The 19008-nt window shown below is 36.0% G+C and overlaps 1 protein-coding gene across 5 annotated transcripts in view; it reads left to right on the forward strand.

Moving 5' to 3' along the window:
• Positions 1-19008, forward strand: part of AKAP6 (A-kinase anchoring protein 6) — a 624611-nt gene that overhangs the window by 517623 nt on the left and 87980 nt on the right. For all 5 annotated transcript variants that reach the window (XM_055097463.1, XM_014347547.3, XM_034937404.3 and 2 more), the window contains 2 exons: positions 4108-4254; positions 7320-7544. In XM_055097463.1, coding sequence (XP_054953438.1) covers positions 4108-4254; positions 7320-7544 — 372 coding nt within the window. The remainder of the gene's footprint in view (positions 1-4107; positions 4255-7319; positions 7545-19008) is intronic.

Below are 19008 nucleotides of genomic sequence, written 5' to 3' on the forward strand. Positions count from 1 at the left end.
TATCTATCTATCTATCTATCTATCTATCTATCTATCTATCTATCTATCGTATCTATCAGTCAATCATGCATATATGGGAAAGGGGATCTTGCTGGATAAACAGGTGTTTGTGGCATTATATTTGTACCAGGAAAGACATTCAATCCTGTCATTCTAATAACTAGATCATTTTCCTTGTTTTAACTTTTCCTAATATAAAGTCAACTGAAGCTCAGTTAAAAGTAATATGGTGTAAGATGTAAATGTTCAAACCCTGATGACACAGAATACAACAGCCCTATTCTAATAATCAAGAAATGTCTTTAGTTTAATTTGTGTGTTTCTCGCAGCCAAAGCTTCACTCTCTGTTCAGCAATGTCTGGTCTCTTTTCAGCATAACCAACAGAAGCACCATACAAAAGTCTTACAATGGATGTCTTAATCTCTCTGTGTGCTTTTAGAGCATTATTTTGAATTCCATCATGCTGCCTTTTTTCTTTCCTCTTCTGAAGTTTTATTACAACAGCAGAATTCCCAGGGAGCTTTGGGGGCAAGGTTCACATAATATAGCCCTCAAGTTTGGCTTAGGTGGAAGCCATCCCCCAATCCTGGCCATCTTTTGATGATCCCTCTATTTCAAAAAGATTCACTCGGTAGAGTCTTATAGCATTAGCTGTATATAGTTTATTTTTTATTTTTTTATTTACCAGACAGTGAGCATCTACAACCCTTTCATGATGTTTTCTTTCTCTGACCTCACAGTGACAAGGCATCTCGTTCCTTAACATTGAGGGAGGCAGAAAAATGCTTGAGTTGCTCAATGTGTGCCTTCTATACCAGTTTCAAAATGGCTTATTCTTCTGGTTTCCATGGTGACAATTAACACTGTTTCAAGGCATTGTTCCAGTCTCCATTTGGGCAGAATTTTCGGTGTGATTTCTAACAAAAAAAAAGGAGGGGGACTTCGGTGTGGCGGGGAAGCCTTTAGCGTAACTGTCAAAAAAGTTATCTCAATCAAGTCTTCATGCATTTCTAAGTATATTTATTTCAGAAATTCCTGTTTTTGCTGGCTTTGTTTTATAATTCAGTTTTAGCATTTGTGCTAAAAGTAAGTACTCAATAAGAATTTTCTACAACTTCTTTAGTTCTTAGTTAACATGGTAGGCTAGAGTTTGTAGTTATTTTTAACTCCTTTTTTTTAAAGTTTTTCTTTATATTTATATACACAGGGATGGCATTTAGAATAGTACTGTCCTGTGTCTTTAATTTAGATCATTCACATATCTATTAGGAGGCTTCATTAGTCAAAATTGAATTGGCCAAGCAAATACACTTAATAATGTAAATATGGCCTTTCAAGAGAGTATATTTTATTTTTGACTAGACAGAGAGGCCCACAGCAGGTGCTGTGGGGAAATTAAATACTGGATGCTTATTTACCTTAGCACTCAAGAAAAGCTTTCTGACTTTAACTTTGCTAATCTCATTTTTGCCTATTGAAGAGTAGTCTATATCATAACATCCCCAGACTACAGGACACAATGGGGCAGCCTCTGCTCACTTACTGCTGTGGGTGGAATGAATATGAAGATTAAATTATCTTCTCACCACAGGATAAAGTAGCCCCACTTGATAGGATGACCGAAAACTGATAGAGCTGGCAGTTGATTTTCTGAGTCTGATGCTTCTGAAAAGATGTTAAGAGACAGAAGAGCAAAAACATACTAGCATCAACAAAAATATAAGCTCCTGACATTATTACACATACAGCTTGATCCCCTAAACATATTAGATTTAACCTTCAATATGCTTCAAAAATTAAAATAAATATTTTCACCTTAAATTATATAACATTTTAGTACCTTTCATTCATATATCAATACATCTAACAATTAACTAGATACTCTTAGCTTTTATATTAGAGTTTGAAGGCATTGTCCATCAATCACATCTTAAATCAAGCTGTTTAGACAGTCGGCTATATGGTGACAAAGACTGAGAGCATACATAAAGACAAGTTTCTTTTAAAGGTAATAACCTTTTATAATAGCTATTGCAGTGACTACTTATACACATTTAACAGAGAAGATTGGTTTATTACAACTAAAATTAAATTAATTGCTTTTTATATTTTTATTTGTGTAAGACTATCATTTTTATGGGACACATCTAAGCTGTTTCCTTTCTTGACTGATCTGCTGTGTGAGAGCTGTTTAAAGTTGGGGTGAAGAGGGGGGATGAGCTTGTCACAAGTTAAAGGGATAACTGGTAGAGGCCATTCCCAAGTGGCACAGCCAGAGGACTCTTTCTGTCAATGAGTAATACCATGTGGCATAAGTAAAATATTTGAATAAGATTTTCCTGCCTGCCTGAAATACTGGTTCCCCCAATAGTATGTGGAAATCTTACCAAATTAATTATGTAAATCTTTGTCAGCTATATCATTTTAGATGGGAACCTGATTACATAAAGCAGATTGTCCTCTCCTCCAATCATCACTCTGACAAATAAAACACTATCTAGGTTTCTAGAATACTTCTGAATATTGAATCCAGAAAATTCAAGTGGACAGTGTGTTTCCTAAGTGCTGGAGTAACATGGTCCTGGTAATTGCCTTCCATTAGAAAACGCAATCAGAATTTCTCCTGTATCACAGGCCAAATTCTAAAAGCGCTCTAAAGCAACCCTTGATTTTCTCCACTGTGCATATTCATGTAATTTTGGATACTCTGACACCCTGATCAACATTCATTAATAATATGAAATGCTTTAAATCACCCCATTTAAAACATTTTGTTCTGTGATCCACAAATGACTAACATTTGGAGAAGTTTACATAATACAAGTGATGTGCATGTTTAGTGTAAATGAAAGATTAAAATATGAAACGAAAAGTATGCAAACATATGCACGCAACTGCTGAAGATCTATTAACCGAAACAGTGATTTCATACCTTCTTTTCCTTTAATCTGCTTCCAATTGTATTTTTGTTTGGGATCTTATATAATATCATGTTTTCAAGGTGAGTGAAATCACCCAAGTGCTTGGGGACATTTGAACTTATTGATTTATTTATTTGCCCAGAGAAAAGTTTTTCTCATTAACTCTGATAAAGGTGCTTATCTTAGGGCACCGTTGGTCATTTAGGGCAAAGGAACAAAATACTACCATGGAACTCAGTGACCTAAATTTGGTGCCTGGAAGAAAAAAGTTTTAAAATTGCTATTATATCTTGGAAATGTGCTGAAAATGTAAAATATGTTTAATATTTTAACCAGAATCTAGATTTTCTACTCAGAGGAGTTTTTACATGTACATTTATAAAGTACAGTCATAGTCATTTATGGCTATCCATAATATAGGGCTAACTATGGAGTTATCCAAATAGAGTTATTTGAAGAGAATCACCATAGTAACTGTCATATTCAATAGCACTTCCATTATCTCCAGCAAAACATCTTTTAGGAGAGATTCTCTTGGCAGTTTGTTAGAATATAATACATACTGGGGGAGAGGGTTCTGCAGTCAACTATGATTTGGGGGATATTTTACAGTAATCAATAAAGAAGCATAGATTTGTAACTACTCCTAAAATGTTGGCTTTCCTTTTTCTCTCTATATGTACCTTTTCTCCAAGCCCACACAGAGTTTTTAAGGAAAAGAAAATGAAAACAAAATGTTAACTGAGAATTCAGATAACTTACATAATCTTTACGAATAATTTTTTTTCTTTCACTTTGAAACTGGTCCTTTAGGGGCAGAGATGAGAGGTGGACAGCACTCTGGAATCAAATAATGGCCAAAATTAACTGTAATATTAACCCCCCCTAGACCAGTTACTGTCCTATTTAGAATATTTTAAAGATCAAATATGTGTATAAACTTGAGTTTAAGAAGTAAATCTTAGTCAACTAAATGTAATAACTGTGTGTGTGTGTGTGTGTGTGTGTGTATAATATATTCAGCAGTATTCTTCATCTACTCAAAGTACTTAGGTTTAGCCTCCCCATAAATTTTATTGGGAACAAAAACTTTTAATGCTCATAAGCATCACAAATTCTGTGTTCAATGATTTTCTAAGAACACCTCTCTCCCTAATGATATCTCTTTTTCTCTTTTCATTTTAGCGATACAGTGTGGAAATGTCCATCAGACACCTGAAAAAGACGGAGCTGCTTAGTAAGGTTGAAGCTTTGAAGAAAGGTGGCGTTTTACTACCAAATGATCTCCTTGAAAAAGTGGATTCAATTAATGAAAAATGGGAACTGCTTGGGGTATTTGCATTTTTATTACTGTTTGTAGGTTATGTGTACATTTTTTTGCGTAGTGAAGTACTCTATCTGTCTGATTTCTAATTTGAGGCACAAATATCTCTCTCTTTCAATTCACTACCTACATTTCAAACAAGCTATTCATGGTATTATGGAAAGACACTGCTTTTCCTCTTCTGTTGATTTTTTTTTTCTGAGCTTGTCCCCTCTCAGATTTTAATAATTTTGGTTCTTTAATACATGAAAAAGTAAGTAAAATATGCCATGTATTATGGGTATGCACCAAGTCAACTATAATACAGTATATCTGATATATACTGACTGTCATGCTTGAATGAATGTTAATAGAATTTATTCTGAAGGTACATGTAAGAGACATCTACTGTTTAACTATTTACTGTACCCTTAAGATGAAAAGTGGAGTTGTCACTACAGCTTTCAAGTCACACTAAAGCCACCAAAACAAAGATGCAAATTTGACCCAAATCTGAATTGCAGAATTGAATCAGCCTGTGTTTTGTGCCTCAATTTCCAGCTCACTTTTAACAAAAGCCAAAAAAAAAAAAAAAGTTTCATGTAATTCATTTCACGCAATGATGGGCTGGGTCTCAGCCAAAGACTGAGATGCAAGAATCTGGCAAAAAGGCAATATAGAGATTCTGTTACCCGGAGACCAGGATGGCACTGTGCAGGGGACAGTACTGTCCTTTTGTTGGAAGACAGCTGAGAGAAAAGTTAAACTGTATTTTTTCATCAGCTTCTCTCCTAAATTGCCTTCACTTCAAATCAAGGGTAAGCTATATTTGTCAATTACCTAAATAATTAATTATAACAGCCAAGTATGGACGATGTCAGTTATGGAGCATAATTTTGCATGCCTTCCATTTTTCTACCTTTTAAAAAAAATTTTAGATAAATAATACTCCAAAAATATTTTGGATAAAAAGCTCTTCATGTACCTTGATGATTTGGAGGAATGCCAGTATTCTGTTTATGCCATGCCTAATCTAGGAGATTAAAAAACCGCAGGTTTAAGTCCTTGTTTCTCATTTAAATTCACTACACTCTGCAGTTGTGCAAAGTAACTTAAAATGTTAAAAGTTTTTCATCTAACATATTGTTGCCTTTTAATAATAATTAATGGCTTTCACTTTATAATACGGTGACTTAAATCAAAACCTGCCGAATTCTACAGCATTCATTGATCTCAAACAGGAGAAATGCGGTTAGTGTATGACATTTTAAAAGGTTGTTTACTACATAGATAAGAATGGCAACCTCACGTGCTTGATAAAGTAGCGATAAGTCTGTTTACATTGCATTTTAATATATCCATTGGTAATTTGATAAATAACAATAATATTTTTAGAAAATTGTTTAAGTTATGTCACAGGTATTGCTTCCTCAACAGAATTTTTAGTCAACATTATTCTGAAAAAAGAAATAATATTTAGCTATCCTTTATGAATCAGAGACTTTAAAAATAGTTGCCATTTTGACAAAAACATCATTCAAATACAACATGCAGGTTTGCAGTGAGAGAGTAGGGTGAGGGAAGATTTTTTAAAATCCTGTACCACACTAACATCACCAGGCATACTGTTTTAATTGGCATGATTACATTTTAATTGGCATGAAAAAAATTAAAGACAAGGATTTTAACTTCTAACAATAGTAAAATAGAGGGATATCGTTTTTAATATTACTTTCATCTAAGGTGAACAGTGTGGAATGGAAATACATTAGAATGAAATGTCAGTGGTGCGTACAGTTTAATCTGTGAAATTTTGTCCCCTGTGCTGCATATTACTCTGTCTCAATTGCATATTAAACAACCCTATCAAGGCAGGCATTGGCATCTGCTGTGCTGACACAAATTGTGAATTAAATGAAATTGATGTCCTCTGTCGTATATTTATGAAGACGGACCATTCTCTGAAGTATTCTGTTTATGAAGAATTTATGATTGCAAACTGTTCCAGAACAAAAAAGTGGCAATAAATTCTTTTTTGTGACCCTACCCTCCAAGGGCATTGATTTCACCTCCTGCTGCTACTTTTGTTACAGCGTAAAAACAATAGCTAAATCTGGATTCCACTGAGGGTCTTCAAATTATCAATATTTTCACCATGAAAATACAAGGGTGTTGCCAAGAAAGGCTATTTTTCTGCTACAGTCTCCTAAAGATACTATTTACAGAACACTACACACCAGATGAATGTTTGTTGACTTAATTTTATTTATGTTTTAAAGCTTATTTTTGTAGGTTAAATTCATCATTATAGATTTAAATCCTATTGATTGGGACTGCTTTCCACCAAAAAGAAAAAAAGAAAACAGCCCTCCCCGACAACACTCTCCTGCCATAGTGGTTAATTTAAGTAGGCTTCTAGTGTAGTGAATTGGGGATTGTTTTAACACATATTCGGTATTAGAAAGTCCAGCATCCAGAAATGCAAAATGGAAAGAATTGTGGGATTGAACAATTTCCAAGTCAGGTAAAATCAACAACATCACCAAGGAGGCTTCTTTTCTTAAAACCCTTTAGTTATATGGTTTCGGGAATATGTCACAAAACAAAAAATGGAATTTAATTCTCCGTGCTTGATCTACTCTTGGCCTCTTTAGTATATTTATTAAACTTATATCTCCTGGACATTTTATGTGGAGAGTTTTTTACTGTAAACTCCTATCATGATAATTCAAATGAATTTTTCTCTGTGACCAAAAAATTCAAATGAATTTTTATCTTGCGAACTATGGGCTAAATCTCCTTTCTATTAAAGGAAAGTAAGTGAATGAGGTCTTCTTAAGTATCCGCTGGTACTCAGAACAACTTGCACTGAGAATTCGAATACTAAATGGAACAATGACCTAATCTGAACTGAATGTCAGTAGTGAGGTGGCAGGTATAGATGGACTCTTCCAGGTGGCTGTCGTTGCCAACAAAACTGTGGTGTGTTTTTGGTACCTAAGCTAATCTATGTTTTTGTTTTTTTGTTGTTCGTGGGGTTTTTTTTTTTGTTGTTCGTTTGTTTTATTTTTTGTTTTTTAATCTGATGCATTAGAAAACCCTAGGAGAGAAGATCCAGGACACAATGGCAGGGCACAGTGGGTCGAGTCCACGTGACCTGCTCTCTCCTGAAAGTGGAAGCCTGGTAAGGCAGCTGGAGGTCAGGATCAAAGAACTGAAAGGATGGCTAAGAGATACAGAGCTTTTCATCTTCAATTCCTGTCTGAGACAAGAAAAGGAAGGAACAATGAATACTGAGAAACAACTGCAATACTTTAAGGTAATAAAAAAACAATCAAAGTTGATAAAAAGCTCTTTTTATGGTAGGGATGAAATATTTATCAAGTACATGAAGTATTATACCCATGTATCTGTGTATCACCATGCACCTAAATGTTTCCTTGAATTTATAGACAACCTCCACATTTCTTATACGTCTCTATGTGTATAAAGATGAACATTAAGCATATCCCATATACATTGTAGAGGGGAAATCTCTGCTGCATGTGTGTTTTTTGCAATGCTTGTTGAGGGAGGACTTTGATGAGTTAAAAGCAGACCAGCAAACGCTAAAGATGACTAAGGCCTTTGAAGGACAGACCTAAATGTTCTGTAAATAACTTGGATAAAAATACTTACACAAATTGATATGATAAAAACATGATTTAATCGAAGTCCATTACTGCTAACAAAAGGAAACATAATTTTTACATATGAAAGAGTCAACTATTTATGGAGGGAAGAAATAATGTAAAACAAGTTCACACATTACAGGCATATTCCATTACAGAATATACCAACCTGAGCAATACAATATTCATTTTCACTGTATGTCCATGGAGAGGCATTTCCCCTGGTTTGTTTCTATTGTTTACACAATATCTATTTAAAAGCAATTTAACATTAGAATGTTTTCCCCTATTGCCCAACCTAGCCCATACTGCTTGAATCTTTCCATAAATGCAGTCATTATTTGGGTTCTGGCTAGTGCCGGCCTGAGGCTTTGGGGTTGCAGAATTTGAATTTGGTGGCAATAAATCTTCATCATGAGAAATCTTAAAGAGGAGAAAAAGGAAAACCAAGAAGGAAAGAACTTTTTGGAACCAAGCAACCATTTCTTCTCAAAGCATCGTAGGACCGGGTGTTATTCATCCCACCTTGCCTGCAATCATCCAGTAATCCATCAGAAAATGTAGTCACATGTGATTCACCTTCTCTCTGCCAAACAGGCAGAGTCATCTTGCTCACCTCTATAACCCTAGTGGAGGCACCCTCAAAGACAAGACCACAATACTTCCCAATAAACTATCTGCATTGCACACCTGTAAATTAGCTTTCATTGAAAACCTCCTCTTCTGCCACTTAACTGACAGACTAAACTGGAAGTTAAAGTGTCTTGCCAAAGCAAATGGGTTTATGGTCTAAAATCTAATACCCAGGTGATTTGCTGTTTTATCTCTACTTGACCCATCCTAACCTCTACTGCAGGGAGATGGAATCTTCAGATCTTTTAATGAAACTTTTCAAACTTTTTGAGATTATGGAGCCCTGATGATTTTTCTTTATGACTTGAAACTAGTTCCTTTCTAAAGTTGACCTTGAGGAGTTTGATCAGATAAGTTAGGGGGATCTAGCATAATGACACCTTTTTATTGTTTTTAAAGAAAATTTTATTCATGACTGTTGGAATAAATCTCTTTCCTAGCCAGAATTTTAAATAATTCTGAGCTATTTACTCTTAGTGTTTGGTATGTGATTAATCCAGTATTCTGTGTATTACCACATTCACTGGAAGAATGGAAGCAAATGTTTGTAATATAATAATAACGTAATATAATGTTTGTAACCTGTCAATATTATAATTGGTAATAAGCACGCACAGAGTAACAATTTTTTACTTGCCACAAACCCAAAGAACAGGTACACTCTGCCTTTCTAAGTGATAAAACAGCTCAGACAGGAGAGTGACTGAAGAACCTTTTTACATATGGGAAACCCTCTGCCATGCTCTGCCTCTCGTGGGTTCCTAAAGGTCTCCTGCCATGACTGGTCACACAGAAGAGGACAGGCTTTATCTACAAGGTTTAGCTGTATGATTCTTTATCCTATAAATCCTCAGCCTTTTAACATAACTGAAGTCCTTTATATGACACTAAGAGTAATGACAGATAAACTACAATGTACTCTCCAGGAGAATGGAAGGGAAGGTGCTGCATATGAAAAGGAAAACCCATAGCTTTGTAGATAGAACTGCGTTTCCTTCTAATAGATTGGTCTGGGATGAGACAAGGGATCAGGATCTTCAGTTTTCAGAAAAAAGGACAAACCCATTGTGGAACATTTTCCTTTTCGTTAAGCAATACGTATGAGAAATATGGGATTAGACACAGAAGAAAATTCTACCCAACAAAGAAAGAGTCCAAACTCAGCAAGAGGGAAGAAACATGAAGGTGTGGTCCTAAGAGCTCTGGGATAGGAATGCAGAATTATCAAGGAATGAACACACTCTGATAACAAAATGCAGGAGAGCATGTCAGGGATTTAATGAGGCCAGCTGGCAAAGGGTCCCTTTGAGCTGTGTGTGTGCAGCTTCAATGCCATTGGCTGGAAAGCACTACTTTTTAATGATGACCCTTCAGAGAGAAAAGAAAATAATTACTTAATCATATGTTCCTTGTATCCCATAACCAAATTCATTATTCTAAAGACTCAAAATGGGAAGATATTATTCATTACCAGCTAAAGAAGGCCACAGCGCTGGCCTGGTCCCAAAACCAGTCGAGGAAGAGCAAGTTTAGACCTGTTACAAGACTTTGTCATCAAGAAGGTGAATGAGTGGATTAGATTTAATAACCTTGTTGATGATTAATAACCCAAATCTGCTTTAATAATTTAAATTTGACCAAGCACTTTTATGCATATTGTTATACTTAAAATATACACTAATTATGTAAGTCAGAAAATTTTGATTACCTTCTTATATGTGTGGGTATTTATCTTTATGATTGAAGAATTTGAGTTGTGGAAAGGTAATGTGACCCATTTGAATCCTCATAGCAACCAGCAGCGGAGACAGAGGGAAAATGATTGTCTTTGAGTACAAATTCCCATCCTGTCATTCACTGACTTTTCAAATAAACTTTGAAACTTTGTTTTACTTTAAATCAGGGGTTGACAAACATTTTCTGTAAAAGCCAGATAATAATATAATCTCTGTATGAATTACTCAGCTCTGCCATCATAGTGCAAAAGCAGCCACAGACAATATCTAAATGAATAAGTATGGCTGTGTTCGATAAAACTAATTTACAAAACTACTTACAAAAGTAGGGCAGTGGGCTTGATTTGACCTAGAGGCCATAGTTTCCTGACCCTGCTCTAGATTACAAAAATTATTATAAGCATGGGAATAGATACAGTCTGTGTCATCTTTAAAGAAAGGAGACCATGCTACAATTGCATTAGGGGGACAAAAAGTTATTTTAATAATTGTAACAACCACAACTAATATGTATGAGGCACACTTTCTAAATGTTTTACCTGCATTCACTTACTTATTCCTCATCACCATCCTGAGACATATTATAGTATGATCTGCTATTTATAGTTTATTTTTATTTTTAAAATTTTGAAAATTCGTGGGTCCATAGTAGGTGTATATATTTATGGAGCACATGAGATTTTTTTGTTACAGACATGCAATGGGTACTAATCACATCATGGAGAATGGGGTATCCATCCCCTCAAGTATTTACCCTCTATGTTACAAACAATCCAATTATACTTTTTTAGTTATTTAAAAATATACAATTAAGTTACTATTGACTATAGTCCCCCTGTTGTGCTATCAAATACTGGGTCTTATTCATTCATTCTATTTTTTTCTTTGTACCCATTAACCACCCTGTTTGCCCCTACTACCCTTTCCAGCCTCTGGTAACCATCCCCCCTACTCTCTATATGTGTGAGTTCAATTGTTTTAATTTTTAGAGGCCACAAATAAGTGAGAACATGCAATGTTTGTCTTTCTGTTCCTGGCTTATTTCACTTAACAAAATGATCTCTGGTTCGGTCCATGTCGTTGTAAATGACACGATCTCATTCTTTTTTATAGCTGAATAGTATTCCATTATGTATATGTACCACATTTTCTTTATCCATTCTTCTGTTGGTGGATACTTAGGTTGGGCTTCCAAATCTTGGCTATTGTGAATAGTGCTGCAACAAATATGAGAGTGCAGAAATTTCTTCAATATACTGATTTCCTTTCTTTTGGATATATACCTAGCGGTGGGATTGTTGGATCATATGGTAGCTCTATTTTTAGTTTTTTGGAGAACCTCCAAACTGTTCCCCATAGTGGTTGTCCTAATTTACATTCCCACCAACAGTGAACAAAAGTTCCCTTTTCTCCACATCCTCGCCAGCATTTGTTATTGCCTGTCTTTTGGATAAAAGCCATTTTAACTGGAGTGAGATGGTATCTCATTGTAGATTTAATTTTCATTTCTCTGATGCTCAATGATGTTGAGTCCCTTTTCATATGCCTGTTTGCCATTTGTATGTCTTCTTTTGAGAAATGGCTATTCAAACCTTTTGCCCATTTTTTGATCATATTATTAGATGTTTTCCCTATACAGTTGTTTGAGCTCCTTGTATATTCTGGTTATTAATCCCTTGTCAGATGGGTAGTTTGCAAATATTTTCTCCCATTCTGTGGGTTGTGTCTTCATCTTGTTATTTCCTTTGCTATGCAGTAGCTTTTTATCTTGATATGATCTCATTTGTCCATTTTTGCTGAGGTTGCTTGTGCTTATGAGGTATTACCCCAGAAATATTTGCCCAGATCAATGCCCTAGAGATTTCCCCTAATGTTTTCTTGTATTAGTTTCATAGTTTGAGGTCTTAGATTTAAGTCCTTAATCCATTTTTCTTTGATTTTTGTATATGGTGAGAGGTAGGGATCTAGTTTCATCTTCTGCATATAGAGATCCAGTTTTCCCAGCACCATTTATTGAAGAGACTGTCTCTTCCACAGTGTATGTTCTTGGCAAGTTTGTTGAAAATGAGTTCACTGTAGGTGTGTGAATTCATTTTTGGGTTCTCTATTCTGTTCCATTCATCTATGTGTCTATTTTTAGGCTGGTACCATGCTATTTGGTTAACTACTAATTCTGTAGTATACTTTGAAGTCAGGTATACAGTTTTATTCTTTTTCCTCAGGATAGCTTTAGCTATTCTGGGTCTTTTGTGGTTCCATATACATTTTAAAATTGTTTTTTCCATTTCTGTGAAGAATGTCGTTGGTATTTTGATAGAGATTGTATTGAATTTGTAGATTGCTTTGGATAGTATGGATGTTTTAATAATATTGATTCTTCCAATCCATGAAAATGGAGTATCTTTCCTTTTTTCTTTTTTTTCTTTTTTTTTGTGTGTGTTCTCTTCAATTTCTTTCATCAATGTTTTGTTATTTTAATTATAGAGATTTTTCAGTTCTTTGGTTAACTCCTGGTATTTAATTTTACTTTAGGCTATTGTAAATGGTATCACTTTTATTAATCTCTTTTTCAGATTGTTCACTGTTGACATATAGAAATGCTACTGCTTTTGTTATGTTGATTTTGTATCCCACAACTTTACTGAATTTATCAGTTTGAATAGGTTTTTTAGGAGTCTAGGTTTTTTCAAATGTAAGATAATATCTGCAAATGCAGATAATTTGACATCTTCTTTTCTGATTTGGATGCCTCTGTTTCTTTCTCTTGTCTGATCGCTTTAGCTAGGACTTCCAGAACTATGTTGGTGACAGTGAAAGTGGACATTCTTGCCATGTTCCAAATCTTGGAGGAAAGGTTTTCAGTTTTCTCCCATTCAATGTGATACTACCTGTGGCTCGGTCGTATATAGCTTTTATTATGTTGAGATATGTTCCATCCATCCCCATTTTTTTTTAGGATTTTTACCATGTAGGGATGTTGAATTCTATCCAGTGCTTTTTCAGCATCAGTTTAAAGGATCATATGGTTTTTATCTTTCATTCTGTTGATATGATGGATCACATTGATTGATTTGCATATGTTGAACCATTCTTGCATCCTTCAGATAAATTCCCCTTGGTCGTGATGAATAATCTTTTTAATGTATTATTGAATTTGGTTTGCTAGTATTTTGTTGAGGGTTTTTGCATCAGTATTTATCAGAGATATTAGCCTGTAGGTTTTTTTTTTTTTTTTTTAGTGCGTCTCTGTCTGGTTTCAGTATCAGGGTAATACTGGTCTCATAGAATGAGTTTGGAAGTATGCCCTCCTCTATTTTTTGGAATAATTTTAGTAGGATTGGTATTAGTTTTTCTTTAAATGTTTGGTAGCATTCAGCAGTGAAGCCATCGGGTCCCTGGCTTTTCTTTACTGGGGGATTTTTTTATTATGGCTTCAATCTCATTACTTGTTATTGGTCTCTTCAGGTTTTGGATTTCTTCCTGGTTCAATCTTGATAGGTTGTATGTGTCTAGGAATTTGTTCATTTCTTCTAGGTTCTCCAATTTATTGGCATATAGTTGCTCATAGTGGCCACTAATGATCCTTTGAATTTCTGAAGTATCACTTATAATGTTTCCTTTTTCATTTATGATTTTATTTATTTGGATCTTCTCTCTTTTTCTTAGTCTGCCTAAAGGTTTTTCAATTTTGTTGAACTTAAAAAAATGACTTTTTATTTCCTTGATCTTTTGTATTTTTTTCTTCATTTCAATTTCTTTTATTTCTGCTCTGATCTTCGTTATTTCTTTTCTTCTACTAATTTTGGGTTTGGTTTGCTTATGCTTTTCTAGTTCTTTAAGATGCTTTGTTATATTGTTTATTTGAAGTTTTTCCTCTTTTTTTGATGTAGGCACTTATAACTACAAAATTCCCTCTTAGTACTGCTTTTAATGTATCCCATAGGTTTTGGTATGTTGTATTTCCATTATGATTTGTTTCAAGAAACTTTTCAATTTCCTTCTTAATTTCTTTATTGACCCATTGGTCATTCAGGAGCATATTGTTTAATTTCCTTGTGTTTGTATAGTTTCCAAAATTTTTCTTGTTATTGATTACTAGTTTTATTCCATTATGGTCAGAGAAGATGCTTGATATTATTTACTTTTTTTGGAATGTTTTAAGACTCGTTTTGTGATCTAACATACGGTCTATCCTTGAGAATGATCCATGTGTTGAGGAAAAAAATGTGTATTTTGCAGCTCTTGGATGAAATGTTCTGAAAATATCTATTAGATCCATTTGGTCTATAGTGCAGGCTAAATCCAATGTTTTTTTCTTGATTTTATGTCTAGAAGATCTGTCTGATGCTGAAAGTGGGTGCGTTGAAGTCTCCAGCTATTACTGTATTGGGGCCTATGTCTCTCTTTAGCTCTAATAATATTTGCTTTATTGATCTGGGTACTCTAGTATTGAGTGCATACATCTTTCAAATTGTATCATCTTGCTGAATTGACCCCTTTATCATTATATAGTGACCTTCTTGGTCTCTTCTTATAGTTTTTGCCTTGAAATCTATTTAGTCTGATATACACATAGCTACTCCTCCTCTTTTTTGGTTTCCATTGGCATGGAATCTTTTTCTGTCCCTATACTTTCAGTCTATGTGTATCTTTATAGTCAAAGTGTATTTCTTGTAGGCAACAGATCAATGGGTTTTATTTTTTCATCCCTTCAGCCACTCTGTGTCTTTTTATTGGAGAATTTAGTCCGTTACATTCAGCATTATTATTGATAAGTTAGGACTTACTCCTGCTATTTTGTTATTTGTTTTCTCATTGTTTTGCGGTCTTCTCTTTCTCATTCTTTCCTTCCTGTCTTCCTTTAGTAAAGGTGTTTTTCTCTGATGATATGATTCAGTTTCTTGCTTTTCATTGTTTGTGTATCCATTTGTGTGTTTTTTGGTTTGAGGTTACCATGAGGCTTGGAAATACTATCTAATAACCCATTATTTTAAGCTGATAACAACAATACTGTTTGCATAAACCAACAAACAAGCAAAAAGAAAACTAATAAAAACTCTACACCTTAACTTCTTCCTCCTGCTTTTTAGCTTTTTGTTGTTTCTGTTTATATTTTGTTGTACTGTCTGTGTCTTGAAAAGTTGTTGTAGTTATTATTTTTTATTGGTTCATCATTTAGTCTTTCTATTAGGATATAAGTAGTTTACATACCACAGTTGCATTGTTAAAATATTCTGTTTTTCTGTGTAATTACTGAAACCAGTGAGTTTTATACCTTCAGGTGATTACTTGTTGCTCACTAACGTCCTTTTCTTTCTAACTGAAGTATTCCCCTTAGGATTTCTTGTAGGACAGGTCTGGTGTTGATGAAATCCCTCAGCTTTTGTTTGTTTGGGAAAGTCTCTATTTCTACCTCATGTTTGAAAGATATTTTTGCCAGATATACTATTCTAGGGTAAAAAGTTTTTTTCCTTCAGCACTTTAAATATGTCATGTCACTTTCTCCTGGCCTGTAAGGTTTCCACTGAAAAGTCTGCTGCCCGCCATATTGGAGCTCCATTGTATGTTATTTGCTTCTTTTCTCTTGCCACTTTTAGGATCCTTTCTTTATCCTTGACCTTTGGGAGTTTATTAAATGCCTTGAGGTAGCCTTCTTTGGGTTAAATCTGCTTGGTGTTATATTCTGTTCTTTTTTTTTAATTTTTTTATTTTATTTTATTTTATTTTTGAGATGGAGTCTTGCTCTGTCACCCAGGCTAGAGTGCAGTGGCACAATCTCGGCTCACTGCAAACTCCACCTCCTGGGTTCACACCATTGTCCTGCCTCAGCCTCATGAGTAGCTGGGACTACAGGCACCCGCCACCACACCCAGCCAATTCTTTGTATCTGTAGTAGAGACAGGGTTTCACTGCACTAGCCAGGATGGTCTCGATCTCCTGACCTCATGATCTGCCCTCCTTGGCCTCCCCAAAGTACTGGGATTACAGGCATGAGCCACTGCACCCGGTCCTTGGTATAATATTCTTGTACTTATTGATATTTTTCTTTGGGTTTGGGAAGTTCTTTGTTTTTATTATCCCTTTGAATGAACTTTCTATTCCTATCTCTCTACCTCCTCTTTAAGGCCAATAACTCTTAGATTGGCCCTTTTGAGGCAATTTTCTGGACCTTGTAGGCCTAGTTCATTGTTTTTATTCCTTTTTCTGTTGTCTCCTCTGACTGTATATTTTCAAATAGTCTGTCTTCAAGCTCACTAATTCTTCTGCTTGATAAATTCTGCTGTTAAAAGCCTGATGCATTCTTCAGTATGCCAACTGCATTTTTTCAGATCCAGAATTTCTGCATGATTCTTTTTAATTATTTTAATCTTTATCTGGTAGAATTCTGAATTCCTTCTCTGTGTTATCTTGAATTCTTTGAGTTTTTGCAACACAGCAATTTTGAGTTATTTGTCTGAAAGGTCACATATCTCTGTTTCTCCTGGACTGGTCTCTTGTGCCTTATTTAGTTCATTTGGTGAGGTCATGTTTTCCTGGAAGGTGTTGATTCTAGTAGATGTTCTTCGGTATCTGGGCATTGAAGAGTTAGGTATTTATTGTAATCTTTACTGTCTGGGCTTGTTTGTACCTGTTCTTCTTGGGAAGGCTTTCCAGATATTTGAAATGACTAGGGTGTTGTGATCTATGCTGTATCTGTTTTAGGGAGCACCCTAAACCCAGTAATGCTGTAGTTCTTGCAGACTCAAAGAGGTACTGGCTTGATGGTCTTGGACAACGTCTAGGATAATTGTCTGGATTGCCAGGCAGAGACTCTTGTTTTTTTCCCTTACTTTCTGCCAAACAAATATTTATTCATTCTCTCTCTCTCTCTCTCTGTCTCTCTCTCTCTCTCTCTCTCTGTCTGTCTCTGTCTCTCTCTCTGTCTGTCTCTCTCTCTCTGTTATGAGCCACCTAAAGCTGGGGGTGGAGTGACACAAGCATCCCTATGGCCACCACCACTATGACTGTGCTGGTTCAGACCTGAAGCCAGCACAGCACTGGGTCCCACCCAAGGCCTGCTGCAAACACTCCCTGGCTACTGCCTGTATTCGCTCAAGGCCCTGGGGCTCTACAGGCAGCAGGTGGCAAAGCCAGCTCTACCTGTGTGCTTCCCTTCAGGGCAGCAAGTTCTCCCAGGCCCCTGTTGGGTCCAAGAGGTGCCTTCCAGGAGTCAGGGACTAGAGTTGAAAGCCTTAGAAGTCTACCAGGTGTTCTGTTTTACTGTGGCTGCACTGGCACTCAAATCACAAGATGCAGTTCTTCCCACTCTTCCATCCCCTTTCCAAAACCAGGGAAGCCTCACCCTATGGCCACCACCACAGACCATGGAGAGTACTGCCAGACTACCACCGATGTTCCCTTAAGATTCAAGGGCTCTTATGTCAGCTTATGGTGAATGCTGCCTGGCCTGGGACTCACCTTTCAGGGAAGTGGGCTCCCCTCTGGCCCAGAGCAAGTCCAGAAATGCCATCTAAGAGTCAAGTCCTGGAATTGGGGACCCCAAGAGCCCACTTGTTACTCTACCCCTCTGTAGCCAAGCTGATATCTAAGATGCGAGACCAAGTCCTCTTTACTTTTCCCTCTGCTCTCCTCAAGCAGAAGGAGTTTTGCCCTGTAGCCACCACACATGGAAATCTGCTAAGTCTCACCTGAAGCTGCAAGTCTCAGGGACTCATCCAAGGCCCTCTACATAGTACCTGGGTATTACTGCTGGTTTTTCAGGGTTCAAAGGGTCTACAGTTAGCAGGTGATTAATGCTGCCAGGACTTGGACCTTCCTTTCAAGGTAGTGGGTTTCCTTCTGGCCTAGGATCATGTCTAGAGATGTCATCTGGGAGCTAGGTCCTGGAACAGGGGCCTTAAAATTTTGACTGCTGCCCTATCCTGCTGTGGTTGAGCTGGTATCTGAGATGCAAGACAGTCAGAGTGGATCATCATTAAATTGGTGTACTTGTCAAGAGGTACAAGGGGAATGATTAGGGAGCCTTCTATTCTGGTATCTTGCTCTGCCCCATCCGCTATTATGGATGAGAAAACTGAGGTGGGGAAAATTGAAGTAACTTACTCAAGGTCATAAAGTTAGTAAGTGATAGAGCCAATAGTCACACCTAGAAACCGTTTCAGAATCTGCCCCTATGTAGACTCAAAAGTCCCTAGGTCAAAGATCTATTACTTGAAAGAGAAAAGCACATAGTTTACTCTTTTTTTCCTTATTCCATTCTGAATACTTGACAGCCAGCTGGAGGAAGTCAGGGAGTCAACATTTTAAGTCTTGGAAATTAAAATTTATAGAACAGGGCCTTTAAAAGGATTTCAAATTAACAATAAAATGTGCACCATTGACAAGTAATTACTCTGAAAAGGAGTATCACTGATGTACTTTTACAGAATAAAGGAAGAAAAGAGCTAAGCAGTTCATATGCTTTAAGAAATGTTTCCTAAAACCTCAGTGCATAATTTTCAGAAATAAAAATAAGACCAATTTCATCAAGTCTTTTAGGGGGAGTTTCTCATGTCCACTATAACCAATTACAAATGGTATCATAAGTAATCTCACTTCCTCTGACCCCAAAACCACATTTAAAGGAGATGAGGTTGAAAGACAGGATACAATGTTTTAGCAGTTTTGATGTATAAGAAAAGTAGCCATGATTCCTACAGGTGCCTGGATCATCCCTGCTGCTCTAACTTGGAGCCATTACAAA

This window comes from Pan paniscus, chromosome 15 (assembly GCF_029289425.2).
Source record: "Pan paniscus chromosome 15, NHGRI_mPanPan1-v2.0_pri, whole genome shotgun sequence".
Classification (NCBI taxonomy): Eukaryota; Metazoa; Chordata; class Mammalia; order Primates; family Hominidae; genus Pan; species Pan paniscus.